Source organism: Paramormyrops kingsleyae, chromosome 18 (assembly GCF_048594095.1).
Source record: "Paramormyrops kingsleyae isolate MSU_618 chromosome 18, PKINGS_0.4, whole genome shotgun sequence".
NCBI lineage: Eukaryota > Metazoa > Chordata > Actinopteri > Osteoglossiformes > Mormyridae > Paramormyrops > Paramormyrops kingsleyae.
In genome coordinates, this window is record NC_132814.1 from 7,391,625 (window position 1) to 7,409,321 (window position 17,697).

The window sequence follows — 17,697 nt, forward strand, 5'->3', positions numbered from 1 at the left end:
AGTGCTTCGCTTTACCTGTAACATACATTTATTTCAACACCTTTAAAAGCATTTTAATCATACACTGTATAACTACACGTCATGTTAATGCCACAACCAAACATCCAACGTAAAAATCCTGTGTAATGTTTTCTGAGTTTGTGTATATCCACACTTGAAATTTCCATATATCCACACTAAGTTAAAAAGGTTAGATGGCTTAAAATAGGAAGAGAAATCGCTTACTTAGAAAAAATGAAACATTGAAAGAAACAATGGATGTTAAGGTGTTTATTTGGAAAAAAGTTGTGTAGACATTTAAATGGAGAACAGCTCACGTCTCATTGAAATACTACAATATGAAGAGAAATTCTGCAAAGTCAGTGAGCAGTGAGCTAAACAAAACTCTCACTACAAAGACAGCATCACAAAAAGATCACAGTCCTTCCAGTTGTGTCCAAAAGGATTCTTCGAACACCCTATAAAATATACTACTTATAAATATATAACGCTGCATTACGTTACACTGTAAAGTACAAGGATCTCAAGCTATAAGGGGCAACAGCACAATGTAAGAGCAAACAATTCAATAACAACAAAACTGCAACGAGAGAATAAAAATATTAACACTGATTTTAAGTCTAAACACAAACAAGGAGTGATGATAATAATGTAGGTGATTATTTTCTTGTACCCTGCTGGGAATGGGATAATTTGAGCAGTGACTGGTTTGGGCCAGTTTGACTTTTTGTGGGAACCTGACCCAGGACAGTCACTGCCAGTAAGTTACACCATATGGATTTCCTCTATTATTACAATGCACATGTCATTTTCAAGAAAATACTTTGGCAAAAGAGGGATTAGTGTCTTCACTGTGAATGGTTACAAATATAATGTCATGCCATAAAGAACCATTCATAACAATCAAATCAAAGTGAATGAAACTCAGTGGGGCTGGAAAGGACCATTGAGGTTGTCTTCAGATCCCTCTAGCCTCCAGCTTCTCTTCATGTTCATCTACTCAGCCTATCGAGATGCAGATAAGTCAACGTTAAAGCAGCGCTCACACCTACACGACTGCTTGAAAGCACTGTAGGCACGCGTTACCTTGCTGTTCTCCAACACATTTAAATTTGTCAGGGTGTGGATGCTGTTTTCCCAGGACTTGTGGTCCCGGGTACTGAAGGTACAGCGTCATCAGACTGTAACGTCTTCCTAGACTCCAGGTTGTCCATTTCATTCCCTACCCCCTCCCTGTCGGACTCAAATGCAGATAGTCCAGACACACAAAACATGAACCAAAACCTAAATGAATCAATCAGCTGTATGTGACTTCTGCGGCCACTTTCATATATTTTTACAATAACCATTTGAATAGTAATATGACATCTTTCATCTTTACATATTATGTCAAGTAGTGCAATTCTCACCAGGGGAAGCAGTTTAGATGGAAGGACGGATAGACTGTAAATAAAATCCGTAGATTTATGTGGGCAGGTTCGGCTGCATATTACAAGGGAACTTAACTTGCATAACTGGAAAGGTAATAGAAGCTATAATCCAAGTGAAAATGGTAGATTACCTGGATTCAAATAACATTCTGAGGATTCTGGATTTAGGAGAGGTAGGTCCTGTGTAACTAATCTACTTGAGTTCTTTGAGGAAGCTACAAGAGAAATTGATCACAAAAAAGCCTACGACGTGATCTACTTAGATTTCCAGAAGGCCATAGATGTTGTTCCTCACAAACGGCTCTTGCTAAAGCTCAAAGCTGCAGGGATTTTAGGAACTGTAGCAGCTTGGATCGAAAACTGGTTAACAGACAGGAAGCAGCAGGTAGTTATTAGAGGCATAATGTTGCCGTGGGCCTGCGTTCATAGTGGGGTACCGCAGGGTTCAATTTTAGGACCATTATTGTTCCTAATTTACATTAATGATATTGACACCAATACGTACAATAAATTTGCAGACGACACCAAGGTGGGTGGTGTAGCAGATACTAAATTAGCAGCACAGAGGCTACAACGGGATATTGATTTAATTAGTGACTGGGCTATGGAAATTTAACGTAGATAAATGTAAGGTAATCCATGCAGGGAGCAGAAATATAAAGTAGAGGTATTTTATGGGTTCCACTGAAGTAAAGGTAGCTGATCATGAGAAAGACCTCAGTGTGTATGTTGATGCTTCCATGTCTCACTCTTGTCAGTGTGGGGAAGCAATAAAAAAGGCCAATAGGATGTTGGGTTACATCTCTAGGTGTGTGGAGTTTAAGTCAAGGGAGGTGATGCTACGATTATACAATTCTTTGGTATGACCCTACCTAGAATATTGTGTGCATGTTTGGTCACCATACCTTAAAAAGGACACTGCTGCCTTGGAAAAGGTTCAACGTAGGGCTACAAGAATGATTCCTGGTCTTAGAGGAATGTCTTATGAGGAGAGGTTAGCTGAGCTGAATCTGTTTAGCCTCGCGCAAAATAGATGAAGGGGGGGACATGATCCACGTATATAAGATTCTAACAGGTCTCGATGCTGTTCAGCCAAAAGGCTGCTTTAATATTAGTTTAAATACTAGAACTCGTGGCCATAGGTGGAAATTAGCAGGAGAACATTTTAAACTGAATTTGAGAAAACACTTCTTTACACAAAGCGTGTAGTTAGAGTATGGAATAGTCTTCATGCTAGTGTAGTGCAAGCTTTAAATCAGAGCTAGATAAGATTTTAACAACTCTGAGCTATTAGTTAAGTTCTCCCCAAACGAGCTTGATGGGCCGAATGGCCTCCTCTTGTTTGTAATTGTTCATTAATAGGTCTCAATCCCACCTCTCACATTCTAAACTCAATGTAACTAAAGTTGTGGCACAATTTAGGGACCGTGAACTCACCGCGCACAGAGCACTGAGGTGTCATTTCCTGCCATCTTCTCTCCAGCAGCCAGTTCCAGCAGCATGTGATGCAGCATCTCGTCCAACGTCGAATGCACCCTGTGGAGGGGACGACTAAGCTCGTATCTGAAGTTGATCTGTGGATTGTCCTCAGCCTTATTTCAGCCTTCTAATTTATGGTAATGTGTTTTAGCTTATCTATGCGGAAATTTGGACACCACCGTTGGACTGTATCTTCCAGTAAACTGTGATCTTCTGTGGGGCACCATGATCCCTGGCTGGTGTGTGCAGACATACTCCCCTTGAGGTTGGTGTGGCCAGCGACAGAGTGGTCACCTGAACATATAAATAAAATATAATGTTAACACTGAGTTTTTTGTAGTTGTAGAACTACAGGTTGCAGCATGCAGGCAACTTGCCTGATTTCTAGCTGGACCTAAGATCTCACAAATGTAGTGTGCCTTGGAAAAGGTTCAACGTAGGGCTACAAGAATGACTCCTGGTCTTAGAGGAATGTCTTATGAGGAGAGGTTAGCTGAGCTGAATCTGTTTAGCCTCGCGCAAAATAGATGAAGGGGGGGACATGATCCACGTATATAAGATTCTAACAGGTCTCGATGCTGTTCAGCCTGATTTCTAGCGACATATGCTACATATGCCAAAATGCTACAATTAAGCTATATTCACTTTGTAACTTCCTTCTAATCAAATGTAAATCTGAAGGGTCAGTAGGATGTACGCTCCCCCAACTTACAGCATTTTGACTTACATAAATTTTAGTATTGATTTAATAGGGCTTTTACCTTTTGTGTTACAATTTTTCAACACTTTGAAGAGGTACGAATTAATACCAGTTTTGATATAGAAAACCACTTTACGCTGACATTTCCGCCAATCTTCACCAGAATGCACAAAGATAAAGGGCAGACATTATCAGAAATTAGTTGCCTGACTGAAGTAGCAATTAAATCATGGTAAGGTGGCATGCCGAATGAAGTCCAGTACATATCTGCATGAGGACCAACTGGATCAGACAACCTTATGTTAACCCCCATACAGAGCAGCTATACGTTTTAATACTTAATGAACACTTGGATTTTGTTACATTCGGTAATTTGTAAAATACACTGAACTGAAGTGTGGGCTTTTTCCAGTCCACTTGATGGTGGTTAGTTTTTTTTGTATTTAAGCCACTCCAGTGTCTCTTGGGCCACGCATTTCAGTCCATTATCGGGGCTGAAGGGCTGCAGCTTCTCGATGGTGCTGTCTAATTCCCACTTCTTAGTGATCGACTTGGAGCTCTATTCGCTGCATATCCCAGAGTGATTTCGAAACCTTCTGGGTCTGCACAAATATGGATGGGGCCCTACACACACTCACTATACAGAGACAAATGTATTTAACATTTAAATGGGATAAATGACATTTTTGGCTGTAAAAAATCGATTAATCGTGATCACGCGCTCAACTAATCGATTAGTTGGGCCAAAACAGGATTTAAAGAAAAATGCAAATGCAAAACATTATGGTTCTAAATTGTATAAAAATTGTACACAGTCTAAAGTCTGTGTTTAAAGTGACAAAGTGGCATAGAAACAAATCTGCTGTCTCCGCCATATTTAGCTAATTATTGTATTTTTTGCCATGGTATGCTGTATTTTGAAGGTATTTTCAAAAGCAGTGCTATTCTTCCATTTTTAAATATTAATTTCGCCAGGCAGGGTTGGGGATCCTGATTAATTTTGTCACCAACATGCCAGAAAAGGGTGAATTTTCTGCTAAGAGATACCTATGACATGTCGCACCTTCAGCAAGTTCCACCGAAGTGTACAGCACATTCTCGGGGGTGGAGCTCAAGCTGGGCGAGGGGGAATCACTGGAGGGAGACCTTTCCGGATCGCCCGCCTTCACTTGGTCATCATGCTCAGGGTCTGTCCCAGGCTCATGCTTATCTTGGCTTCCTGACACCCATGTGGTCCCACTCTCACCCACATGGGATGAGCTGGTGTCAATCTGTGGGGGGGACTGCTGCATGCTGGGAATATCACCCTGTAGCGAAAAAGGAGTCGCATCTATATGAGTGAGTGTTTGCAGTATCCACCCTGTAATGTGTGCGCCTGAACACTGGGGGCTAATAAGGTATTTTCATTCTGAACCGTAAAAGGTTCTGTTCATTATTGTAGCCTAAACATGTCTTTAATGCTTTAAATCTCCATTTTCATAATAAATGAATATATAAGCGATTGCAAATCATGCAGGAAAGTACAGCCACTGTGGAAGTGCTGGCAGTAGCGAAGGTGTCCATGGTGGGGGAGCCGGTGCAGCAGGTGGCGTTAAGTGGCCTCTCCAGGTGTGGAGGTGGCTCAACACGGCTGCCTGCCTCCCTGGATCTAGGGCTTTGCACTGTCCCAGAAACAAGCCCCAGTTAGCGACATTAGCATACAGGCGATTGTGCACAGGAACGATCTCACGTAATGTTACATATGGACTCAAATTATGATACTCTCGATTAAACATGCCAGGGAACGTTCCTCTATTATTCCCATGTAGCCATGACCCGTTTTCAGTAGATTCATCCAAGTTCTAATCGGCGTGAGCGAACAGTGTCTCTCCAGAGAGCCATGACACAGTAACTGTCCTTGGGCTCGCATGCGCGAGGCCCACCTGGGCTGCGGGGGGTGCTGTAGCACAGCGAGGGGCGTCGGCTGACGGCAGGGGACCCCAGGGCCTGTGCTGCCTGCTCCTGCTGCTGCCCAGGTGAGCATGTGATGCTGGACAGCTCAGCCAAGTCTGAGAGACAGTCGCTGTATGCAGAAAGGACACGGCGTCAGGTACTCGGGGAGCTTTCTCCTACCGCATATACAAGTGGGCCTTACCCGGCAGCTGGAAAAGAACTAGGGCTGGCTGGGTAAGGCCTCGCTTCTGCTGACTCCTCCACTGCAAATCTTCGTCCTGGAGAAAAACATCATACCACTGTGAGGTGCTGTAACCCAGAGCATTGCACGCTTAATGCAACAGGTCCGTCTTAACTGCACAGCAAAGGACCTCCGCGCTCCTTTACCTCTGAGCCTGGCCTCCTGCGCCGCTCCTCCCGCTCCAGGCTGACAAACCCCCACTGTGACCTCCAGGTCCTGCTCCAAGCTGGGCGACTGAAACAGGAAGCAGTTTTTCTGTTATTATCTCTCCGTCAGCTTTTTCGACATGGCAGTCTTAAGTCTAACAGTCTCTACAGCATTCCTGACCCAATGATCCGGACAGAACAAAACAAAGGTACGGTTCACAAATCTGTCTAAGTCAGCCAGCATCCTCATGTTTGAAGTCAAACCTGCGAGTGCCTTGGGTTTGGGGTGAGGAACACACTGAAGGACTCTACTGGGGATCCAATGCTCTCTGACTCGGATGAAGACTCCTCCTGTGCACACAGAGGGTCACATGATCCCCTGCCTTAATTACCTGGACATTCAGAGCTGTACACAACGTACACATACAGTCAGTGGCCAAAGGGTTTAAACCCAGGCCACGGAAATACAAATAGGCACCAGCTTTGATCTGCATTAGTCATCTGTGGCCAGGAGGCCCAGACAACGTGAATGAGTTGGTATTCCTTTAGGTGGTCGGTATGGCTCACATCTCCCTCTCATCGTGCTATTGGCTGGATACTTACACAGTCTTGGGTTAAATAAAGAGAATAAAAACTGATACCACTCTTCGCTACATTGCCTGAGGAGGTGAGTAACATATAGAGTGAGAAGAATAGCTATGAATCTGACTCAGATAGTCTTCTGTTCTCCGGAGGTGTCATAGGCATTGCTGGTTACAGCATTATTGTATTCCTTGGACAAGGAATACATATGGTTTAGGGACCAGTTGGCAGACACTTTCAAGTTAGCACAGTAACTCAAAAAGTATTTGATGGAACTCTTTTAAATCTTTGCACACACATTGTATAGGTGAAGCCCTGGAACTGGTCAAAATTCGAGACCCAGGTTACATCAAAATTGAAGCAGCGCCACACAGTGCTGGCCCATGAAAGGACAGCCGTATATGCAGATCTGCTGAATCTGGTTCAACTGAGACAAGTCACACAAAGTTAGGCTTTTAAAAAAGCATTTTTTGGAGAGGTGGGGAGAGTGTGTAAAGGGACCAGAGACTGCAGAGCCTGGGGGGTGTGGGAGGAGTAGGGATTAGATTGGGGGACAGGGTGATATCCGTGAATACATTGTTGTCCCTCCATCTAGTTATAAAATATGCAGTTGGGTATATTTTACCTGTGCAGCATGCAGTATTGGGGCCTGGAACATTCTGGTGACAGCGAGGAGGTCTGGCTCCTCCTCACTCTCACTCTGGAGGCCTGAGGAGAGCTGACACGCTCAGACACAAGGGAGATGCACAACAGTCACTTTGCATTTCTCATATAGGAAGGGAGAGTGCTCTCTCACTCTTATAAACCTCACAATCAACTCCTTGTTAGCTTAGGGTGAACATCATGACACACCCATGGGTCACTCTCACAAACCTGAGATAAAAAAAAAAATAACGAATAATGAAATGCAGTACATCTTTTTTGTTTTATTTTTGGTGTAGAGCAAATGATATCACATAGTAGGTATATTAAAAATATATCAATGATGCTCTGATTTATTGAAACTATTTTCCCCAAACAGGTAACTGCAGTAAGTTATAAGAAGAAATAAAACAGAAAACTAGATCAAATGTTTTTACATTTTTCAACTGGATTTAACAATAAACAATCAATTTGTATGATAAGATGTATATTTTTTGCTCACTTTGCTGTCTTTAGTCTATAAAGTCTATAAAAACAGTAACTAGAGAAACAAACCTAAAGGTGCAGATAAACAGGGCATCTGAAAGATCTCAAAAAGTTGTCCACTGAGATCAAACGTGCCCAGATAGAAATTTGTTGCCCATTCTCAATGGGAACATGCCCAAGCATTGACTGTTCCCAAACACAGTTTAGGGTTTGGATTACATCTCTTTTATCTGTTAGCGATTCACATTTAGTCGCTCCTCTCTGTCACCTGCAAAGCTCTTGAGGAGGGTCTCCGGGTCACTGCTGTCACAGCTGTCCTCTGTCCCAGGTCTGTGGGGGTTGTGACTCCATAGGAGATCCTCTGACCCCCTGCTCTCGCTGCTCCTGGGACCGACCAAGCGACCCCGGGTCATCCGGGCCACCGCCGCCGAGACCTCGGCTGGGCACAAGACACATCTTCCGGCTGAGCCATTGATTAACGAACCTCACCTTCCAATTAATTAATCACTTTAATCCCCATTATACTGAATGCATTAGCTGAAGTCTTACAATTCAGCTAAATCAAATGTAATTACTCGACAGCTGTTATGACTGCCCCTCCCATTAGAAAGTGACCTCCCTTAAATTTTTTTGTGAAGCTGAAATGTTGACCCTTGATCTTCATTTGCCAAGCAATGACAACTCATTCTGCATTGAGAGGTAAGAGAGTGATGAAGTGAGTGTGAAAAGCATGGCCGCTCCCTCACTCTTCCACTCGGCTTGGCCGCCGGACCCCCTGGGCCTCCTCAAATCCGTCGCTCTGGGAGATGCAGACTTCCTGCAAAGGAGCGAATCGCAGCCCAGAAGAACTGTCCACAAACTGCAGCCACACAAGAGGACCTGCATCTTCTTCTCAATCAATAAATGTAATTCTTGCCAGTCAAAGGTTAAAAAATTAAACAAATCACAAGTGAGTGTGAATTCCTCTGCCTTCTTCCCCCTGGTAATGCACACGGCCGCTCCCTCACCGCCTAGCTGACGCCTACAACGACCCAGACTCTGCTTCTCCTTTCCCATCACAGAGTCCCGTCTGAGCCCTACCTGTCCTCACGTCCCCGTGTCCCAGCTCGCTGCGGACCACCTCCTCCTCTCTGACCTCCTCCCGTGTTTGCGCTCACCTACCGAGGGAAGCGACAGCCATCAGCCATAGTGCCTTAGCCAGCTTTCATTTACACGGGCCTTACGATTGCCTGGAACATGAGGGCAATACTTCACTTCAATCAGACAAGGGTTCTGCGATCCCGGTTCTGGAGGGCCAGTCCGCAACGCAGTTAGCAAACACATCTTGATCAGCTAGTTAGCAGGTTTTGCAGGTGTGTTTGAGGAGGGAAATCTACAAACTGTATTACAGACTGGCCCTCCAGAACAAAACTGGGGAACCCTGAACCAGAAGATAACTCTTTTCCTCCTGTGGTCTTTGTCACTTAGGAAAGCGTCCTACCTGAAGTTCTTCAGCATACACGTCCTCCTCCGCCGAAAAGTAACACGTGGGCTCCTCATTCCCACAGCTAGGGTACTGTGCCTTGTGGTCCCACTCGTCCTCTCCCAAGACATCACCAAGTGGCGGGTGATAATAGAGGGGGGGCCCCACAGCCCTACCAAAAACACCCCCACCTCTGGCGACCTGGTCTGGGCACGGGCCGTCCACCTCGTCGAACCCGCACTCGTCCTGCGAGCCGCCGGAAGTCCCACCTCCCTCACGCATCTCCACGGCCAGGAGACTGGCCTCAGACTGCTGCATCAGCACCTGGGACACCTTGAGGTTCAGCACGATGGCCCCCATGTGCCTGGAGATCTGCTCCCTCTTCGCCGAGTCGTCCACTGAGCCGGCCTCCTCCAGGACGCCCGGATCCGGGTAACGGAAGGAGACGTGCTGCCCCTCTGCTGTCTCTCCCCCCAGGTCCATCCTAGGCAACTGGTTCTTAACTTCCCCCCCCTCCCTGTCCAGGAGATGGTCCAGCCGCCAAAGCGGGTTTTGCATCTCTCTGTCCAGCAAGATGTCGGCCAGCCCCGCCTGCAGCTCCTGCTCCGTTTCCTTGCTCGCTATGGGGCGGGCAGATATGGAAATTTCAGGTCCAGAAAATAAAAATCCAGACCAAGATTTTGTTTCAATCAACCAGTTGAGTATTAAGAGTCACAGTCACAGAGTCCTCAACAGGCTGGTTGAAGCAAAGTCATGGTCAGGATTTTTACTTTCAGGACCTGAACCCAAACCACATCAGGCAGGCTGGAGAAGCTCCCAGGATTCCCTGTGTTAAGCTACACAGCTATCGGCGTGCCTACAGACAGGCTTTACGTGTATCTAATGACATTTAAGAGTGTTGCGTCCCGTATACAGTCATTTACATCTGCACTAACTATAGATCTTGACATTGGTACAAACGCTACATTACGCCACAGCAGACTGCATAACTACCACCCCTAGGGGGAGAGGTCCTCAGGTCCCTGATAACGGGCGATTTCATTGCCCCAGTACCCACCTGTGGGGGGGTGAGGCCAGTCCTCTGCAAACTCCAGTCCCCAGCCTGGCAAACTCAGGCCTGCCGGCTCCGGACACGGGCCACTCCCCCTCCACGAGTTCCGGGACGGCGCCTAGGAGACACACACCTCCAATCCATCCTGACCGGCCCGATGAGCATGTAGACCCGGTAAACACACCTAGCAGGTACCGCGGTGCTGACGCCGCTCTGCTTCTCATCAGGTAACAGCGTGCAGGACACAGGCGGCCTTACGGTACCCGGATGTCACGGCAGAGAAGGTAACGGAGGTCTTGCAGGCTGTTGGTTCGATCCTGTGCCTGGGCCTGCAGGCAGGTGCTAACCAGCCTGTAATAGGGCTGAGGCACAGCGGAGTGGACCGGCAGGGCGCCGCCGGAATCCACCGCCTGCTGGATCCAGGAGGGGTCCACGGGACCCCAAGGCACCGCATCTGTGACGGAAGGGGACCCTGCGTCTAACTAGGCAACACAGACTGGCAAAATGGCGGGAAGGATCACGCTCGCGGTGGGGGAGACTAAGGCTGAGACACAGCACCTGTGTAGAGCTCCTGAATGAGGGCGCAGGCGCTGTACAGGTCGGCCTTGTCGGTGCAGGCCCTCAACCTGATGACCTCCGGAGCGGCCCAGTTGTACAGCTCGGGGGGGAGGGGCGGGTGTGTGGCCCCATGAGAGCCACGCCCCTCCTCGCTTCCCGGGACAGATGGAGGAGGGAATAGGGTCGCTCGTTTTGTCTATTTTTATGTTTAATTCTTGCATATTTTACTAAAATGCAAGAAAACAAATATACTCTAACATATGATTAAAAGGCAGACAAATAAAATCACATACACGGCTGCCTGAGGAATAGGTCCAATGAGGGTTTTAGAAAATTCCACCAAACGGACCATAAACTGCCAAAAAGCCCCCCCCCCCCCCCCCCCCCGGCTCTACCTGGGCACCATGAAGCCAAGCCCAGTGACCTTGGCCACCGTGGGGTGGACGATCTGTACGCTGTGGGAAGACAGGGCTCTCAGGACCAGCCCCCGACCATGCAGGTACAGCAGGGCCTCGCAAACGTGCAGCACCATGCTGAGCAGCACCCCCGTCTGGAGCACAGGAACTTCGGCCCTCTGGAACGGAGTAAGGAGGTACAGGTGTGTGATCTCTGAGCCCCAGAATTCAGGTCCAGAAAGCACAACTCCAGACCAAGGTTTTGTTTCAACCGACCAGTTGAGTACTCTGTCACTTTGACTCTTTACACTTAACTGACGGGTGGGAATAAAACCTTGGTCTGGATTTGTACTTTCTGGACCTGAACGTTCCACCTCTGCTGAGCCCTGCATCCATGTGGCTTCTCAATAAATAGGTGGCTGTTTCACATAGTCATGATTACAGCTGTATACTATACAGTGTATTTTATATACATATAGTCAGTATATATACATCACTGTCAAAAGTCTTAGAATGACAAAGTGTTTAAATATTAATGTAAAAATATGACATCATGTCTGTCAAAGTGTCAGCTTATCTGTTTCAAACCCTCTCCCAAAGTCACCAAAGCTTTTTCAGTAACCATCCAATACACCAATGTATTTGCTGAATCATCCACTAGCACAACATGTTAATGCTAATGGCTAATCAGTGCTCATTAAGTTATTTCACTAATTAAGCTGTTAATTAAGTGAGCTGGTGCTGAGATTTAACAAACAGACAGAACGGCTGAGGTGCCCCTGAGGAGAGGTTTGGGAGCTGAAGCTGTGTTCATCCAGCCATCCAACAAGATATCAGTAACTTTTCGGAGAATTAAAGAAATTCTCATTTATTTTTTATTGTTACTGTTCATTTGTATATATTCCAGTTAAATTGTGTTTTTTTTTCTGAACAAATATACCCTAACTACCCCGATAAACAGCTTTAAACATTATTTCTGATGGCCTAAGACTTACCTAGCAGTACTGTGTTTGAACGTGTGTGAGAAAGATAGCTGATTAATGGCTGGTATCCTGGCAGGTTAGGAAATACACCAGAGTACTGAAAGTTATACACTTGAGGAAGTACTTAACCTGGATAAACTTTAGGTAAAAATAATACAAAAAATAATGTAGATGGCTAAATTTGTAGCTTTTGGGGTAGAAAAAAAATCAGCAGCACATATAACTCCAAAAATGGGTTTGCGCATTCTGGACTGGGGGTGTGTTTTGGGGGGGTTGGCATGGTGTGCCTGATTTGGGGCGGGGTTTGGGGGCGGGGCTTGTGGCAGGGTTACCCTGTGGTGCAGGAGGCTGTGGAGGGACCCCACGTGCACCCTCTCGAACACCAGCCGGACGCCAAGCAGCTCAGCAGACTTACTGACGGCCAGCAGCTGCAGAAGGTGCGGGTGGGACAGCCGGCTGAGGAGGTGAAGCCCCACGTTACACCGTGAAATGTCACAGGGGTGAGGAGTCACGCACATTGACACTAAGGACACATACGCACACAGGCCATCAAAACAACAACCAAAGCCGCTCGCTGCTACAGGACGGCTCATTTCATTTAAAAAGGAGACATTTCTCAGGTTTTATCTGAAGGAGAACATCACATCGTAATCAATTTCTGTACGTTTAACAACACGTTTGATCTGTATCTACAATCCGCCATGTTGTCATGACAAAAACAGCTTTAATTGACTTTCGGCTGTTGAAACCCCCGTGACATCAAATCAAGAGAACAAACACTGACTTTTTTTTTTTTATTTTAAAATCCGTTCAAAAATTGTCAGCACGTCTGTGGAAGAGGCCCCTCTCCATTACCAGCAGTGCGCCTGCTCAGCGATCAGAAGGTCCTGGTAGCCATCTTGGCCGACGTACTTCGACGCCGGGCGAGTCTGCAGCTCCTTCACCGTCACGCGGCAGCCCTTCCAGCTGGAACTGAAAGCCGCAAATTAGGGAGGAGAAAGCAACCATTTTCTTTACAGCAAGCAGATACAATTTTAGCCTGAAATCACTGTGTATTTTAAAAGCTTTTCATGTTGCAAGTAAGTCATAATCATACAAAAAAACTGCTCTCTACTGGGAATTCACTACGACTGAATCCATAATGTGAAGATGTCTTACAATGTCTGAGGATGTCTCTGTTACACTGCTATGCTATGGCCAGCATCTCTTACTTCATCATATTTATGAATGAACCGCAGGAGTATGAGAGAGAAGGTTCATCCTCCGCTTGCCCAAGGTCGCTGTCGGAGATCAGAGGAATGCAGGCCAGCAGGCCCAGAAGCTTCCGCGGCCGGTCCAACCACAACTGCAACGGCCAAGGGCGGAAAGTGACCGACAGCCGGCGTAACCCGACCTGTCCATCCGTGTCCGATAACCACTTATCTGCTCAAGAGCTCTGAAGAGTCTATTCTGGGAAACACGGATCATGATGCAGGACACAATGCTGGGTGAAGCGCTACTCTCTGAGCGCACACAGGAATATTCACAAATTCACCTGATCTGTGCGCTTTTAGACAGCGGGGGGATGACAGGTAACCTAGAGGAAACTCATGATACCTTCGGGAGACTGGGGGGGGGCACATTCAAACCTCCAGTCCCAGAAAAGTGCATCAATGCTACCTATCCACTAATCCATCCATCCACATTCACCGCTGCTGACCGTCCTGATGAATGTCCCTTAACTCTTCACTAATTATACTACTAACGCCGATTTCTTCATTCCACCCACACAAGTTAAAGGGGCGAAGACTCAGCCCTGCTTCGGCCAAGCCTTTCACATACCTTCCCGAAGCCGTAACACTGGACAGCGTCGGAGGCGGTCGCCTTGGAGCTAGGGTGGAGGTCTGAACCGCTGTAACACAGATTAATAACCCAGAATGCCCCAAAATAAGCCTACACAAGAAACAGCTCCGAAACAGAATGACTGCCTCATTAAAATATCACCTGTCTTGAAATGAATGCACCGTTTCACCTTGAAATAACCTATCGTCCTACAGTCTCCCCTAATAAAATAGGAACTGCAGCATCAATAAATAAATAAATCATAGTTTTATGATAAATACTGTCCATTTCTAAAAGGCCAATATAAACACCAGCCACCTAGAAAGTCCACCAAAAACCTTGTTTTTTCTGACGCACTTAATGTCCTCAACAACCTTGTTGCTCATGCTTTTCAAAGAAAAAAAAAAAACATATTTTTAGCTGGCCTGGATAAAAGGTACCTGCTGACCACAGACAAAAAAAGGAAGAAAAAAAAAAAACAGTTGACCAATCAAACAAGGGTATGCAAGTGGGGCCCCGCCCACACCTGGGTCTTAGGAGGTTCAGGAAGGAGGGGGAGCGCAGGAGAGACTTGCAGGAGTGGCAGCCCGTTGGCTGAAGGGCTTGGGGCTGGACCGGCTGCAAAAGACTGTTCATGTGCGACGCGCAGCTCCTCAGGAAGCTTAGCATCTGCACAGGGGCCAGGGGCGGGGCCAGGGGTGGGGCCAGGGGCGGGGCCAGGGGCGGGAACAAAGGCGGGCAGTTAGGAAACAAAGTTAACAGCAGCAGAAGGTAAGGAGCACATCTGCCACAATATGGGTCCTATTCACTAGGGCAGAGCAGGGCAGGGCAATTCAAATCACGGCCCTCAAGGGCCGAGCGCTGCTGATTTCCCAGCCTTCCTTTACCTGTGAGTCAGGTGTGAAGCCTCTGGCCAATCAGAATCAGCCATTATTAAACTAATTACCTGGGAGAACTGAAAACAAGACCTGGGGAGGAGGAGGACACACGGCCGTACCCTGGGGCTGTGCTCCTGTGCGCCGGCCTCCGCCCAATCCTGGGGGAGCCGTCCCTCGTCGTCGTGAAGTCTCAGGTCGCCTCCAGCATCCAGCAGCCCTGCCAGTAGCCAGGGATTGCAGGAGAACACAGCTGCATGCACGGGGGTGCTCATGTCTGCGCAGCGACTGCGGGGGGCGGGCAGCACATCTCACAGACTCGCGAATGTAAGCGGCAGGAATACAGGTGTAAATAATAGCATTTGGCGATGGAGGGAAACAAAGGGGCACTAAAAGCCAAAGCGCAGCGAGTGTCTGCGCAGCGAGTGTCTGCGCGCTCAGGGGGGCCCGTACTGGTTTGGGTCGGCGCCGTACTGCAGGAGCAGCTCCGTAGCTCCGGTCAGACCCAGGAGAGACGCACAGAACAGGGCCGTCTGGCCAAGGTGATTGACACAGTCGACGTTCACCCCTAATACAGAGAGCAACATCACTAATAACAGAGAGTACATCACTAATAAGCTCTTCACCTGCTGTAAAGCACTATGGAATATTACAATATTCATGTATAGAAATGGATGCATGTCATAGCCAATCAGACTGTAGAGGAGGTGGGTCCACACAGCTAGAGGAAGCGGGAACAACCAATCAGATGTCTTGGTCTCTCCTCCTCTAGTTGCTTGCGCCTACATCCTCTACAATCTGATTTGCTATCTCTCTTAACCAATCATTTTTCGGTCTGCCTTCAGAACATTTTTTTGTAAGTAAGCTATATCTATCCATCTTCTACTGTAGGGTCACCAGGAGCCCATCCCATGAAGCAGTGGGGACATCCTAGACAGGAAGCCAATATATCATAGGGCACACACTAAGGGCACCAAATCCTTTAAAAAACATGCCTCTGGACTGTGCGAGAAAGCACAAAGTCAAACGAAAACCTTGTAGGCAGTGCTGATCAACACCCTATCGGCACGTTACCGCCCAATTTCACTTTGTCTCAGTCGGCTGTACATGCTACTCTCACACGGGGGCTGTGAAACTTGCATTTATTCAATGACCACTGCAGGGTTGCCAGCCTTGTTCAGCTGGCTGGGAGACTTTCAATTTGAGACAAGTCTGCACACACATGCATGTGCATTTACATGCATGTAAGAGCTTTACCTTGTAAATAGTCTGTTGGGTATGTAAACTACCCCTAATGACGCTAATTTTAGGCTTATAACGGAATAATATAGATTTACCGTAAGATTTCCTGCGTGAGCATGACAGTTTGAAACTTGTCACTGTGTACGTCAATGGCTAACTATGCAAACATAACATCGACACAACCTGCCATCTTTGGCTGTGTGAGTTCACCTTTCTTGAGCAGCTTCTCCATCTTGCGCAGATTCCTGTCCAGCGTGTGCTGGTGTAGACGCGCGGCCATGCCTCCGTCTCTGACAGTGCCCCCACGCACGGGGCAGGGAACCGGCCACGCGGCAGCCATGAGGATCTGCACGCGGAACGCCGGTCTGATTTCAGGAAGGAAAGACATGAAAGTGTCCATTTTCCTGGATGATCGGTACATACACCCAAAAGATGCTAAATGTCAGCACACCAGTCAAGTGTCCAAATGGTCCTGTTCTCCATCAATCGTAACGAATGTGGTGTGATGCAATTATACGCGAAATCTGAAAATCACTCAAGAGTAAAAAATATCCAAGCCGATAAGGGGCTTAACTCTACAGTCTTTTAAATAAAAGCCCCGAATAAAAAAGTATATGTTCTGCGAGATTGATGGCAAAACCCTTAGATAAGCTCCCGTCCTCGTGTTTTATAATTATCATATATAATCTGCAATATGTGGAAACATACCGCTTCTTTTATATAAAAAGATAAAGCTATAATATACTTCTTAGATAGCACCATGACACGTGTATGTATGATGTATGGGTCATCGGGCCTTACGAGATAAAGGTAATATTGAGATTCTGTAAATAACCACAAAAAATGTCTGTATCTAGACTATATAATTATCACTAGCAAGCTGCCTGTCCGAAATATATTCTGAGAAATACGCATACTCCATATAAGCTGACATTTCAAGCGATACAGACATCGAAGTTAAATGCGGTTATTCGGTTTAACGAGGACCATATTTGAGAAATCTACTGGGTCCAGCAGCGATCAGGTATTCCAGGTCATCCACATATAGCATAATAATTAACTGAGTAAAGCTATATTAGCGAATAGGTAATTATATACTTATATGTACATCTAGATACCTCTTAATTATATAAAACACCTTTGGCCTGGATCGAACGATATTCCTCGGCTGGGGATGCGCGGATCGATACTGAAACACCGATCCTTCAGATCTGAATGCTTCATTTTGAGAATCGATTTAAACTTTTAAATTTGTTTACCTAGTAGTTTAAAAGTTTATATTGTTATATTGAGCTGGACATGAACTACTACCAGGGCCAAAATGGCAATTTTAGGATAAGAACTATTTCTCCTTCCGCTCCCTCTTTTGAAGGGGTGACACGGGAGGGAGGTCGGTCTGAAAAACACGTTTCTGTGTCAAAAGCGCTGCCCCTTGTGCCAGTCGGAGTCGTTCGCTTGTCTCACAACTAGCACTGCAATGTCAGATTGTGGTGTTTTGCAATCTTTCATAGTCTAGCTGCCAGCGCTTTTTTGGACATAAGGGTAAAATCCTTGTGTTTCATGACGAGGCTGTACCTCAGCACTGACATCAAACCCCTCTACGCCACTGAGTTAGGCACATGCCACTAGTTCTACAGCCACAGAAAATTGAGGGTTATGGGCAGATTTTGAT

At 46.5% G+C, this 17,697-nt stretch overlaps 1 protein-coding gene across 8 annotated transcripts; it reads right to left on the minus strand.

Moving 5' to 3' along the window:
* Positions 1-255: 255 nt before the first annotated feature.
* On the minus strand, positions 256-17,279 carry tex14 (testis expressed 14, intercellular bridge forming factor). 8 transcript variants are annotated; one of them, XM_072702119.1, is made up of 28 exons: positions 17,144-17,279; positions 16,236-16,390; positions 15,237-15,351; positions 14,906-15,071; positions 14,435-14,577; positions 13,909-13,978; positions 13,299-13,432; positions 12,943-13,059; positions 12,420-12,543; positions 11,105-11,283; positions 10,710-10,861; positions 10,415-10,605; positions 10,158-10,269; positions 9,119-9,720; positions 8,719-8,795; positions 8,385-8,455; positions 7,907-8,077; positions 7,136-7,218; positions 6,193-6,279; positions 5,929-6,016; positions 5,744-5,819; positions 5,532-5,671; positions 5,134-5,270; positions 4,673-4,916; positions 3,089-3,203; positions 2,868-2,966; positions 1,087-1,284; positions 256-1,005 (listed from the first exon to the last, which is right to left on the minus strand). In XM_072702119.1, exons 2-27 carry the CDS (start codon positions 16,363-16,365, stop codon positions 1,116-1,118), a joined length of 3,792 nt encoding a protein of 1,263 aa, XP_072558220.1. In that variant the 5' UTR covers positions 16,366-16,390; positions 17,144-17,279; the 3' UTR covers positions 256-1,005; positions 1,087-1,115. The 8 variants fall into 8 exon arrangements, 7 of the variants coding, with proteins under 7 accessions (XP_072558220.1, XP_072558221.1, XP_072558217.1 ...); XM_072702120.1 differs by having other exon boundaries at positions 1,087-1,233; positions 7,136-7,236; XM_072702116.1 differs by having other exon boundaries at positions 7,136-7,236.
* Positions 17,280-17,697: the final 418 nt, after the last annotated feature.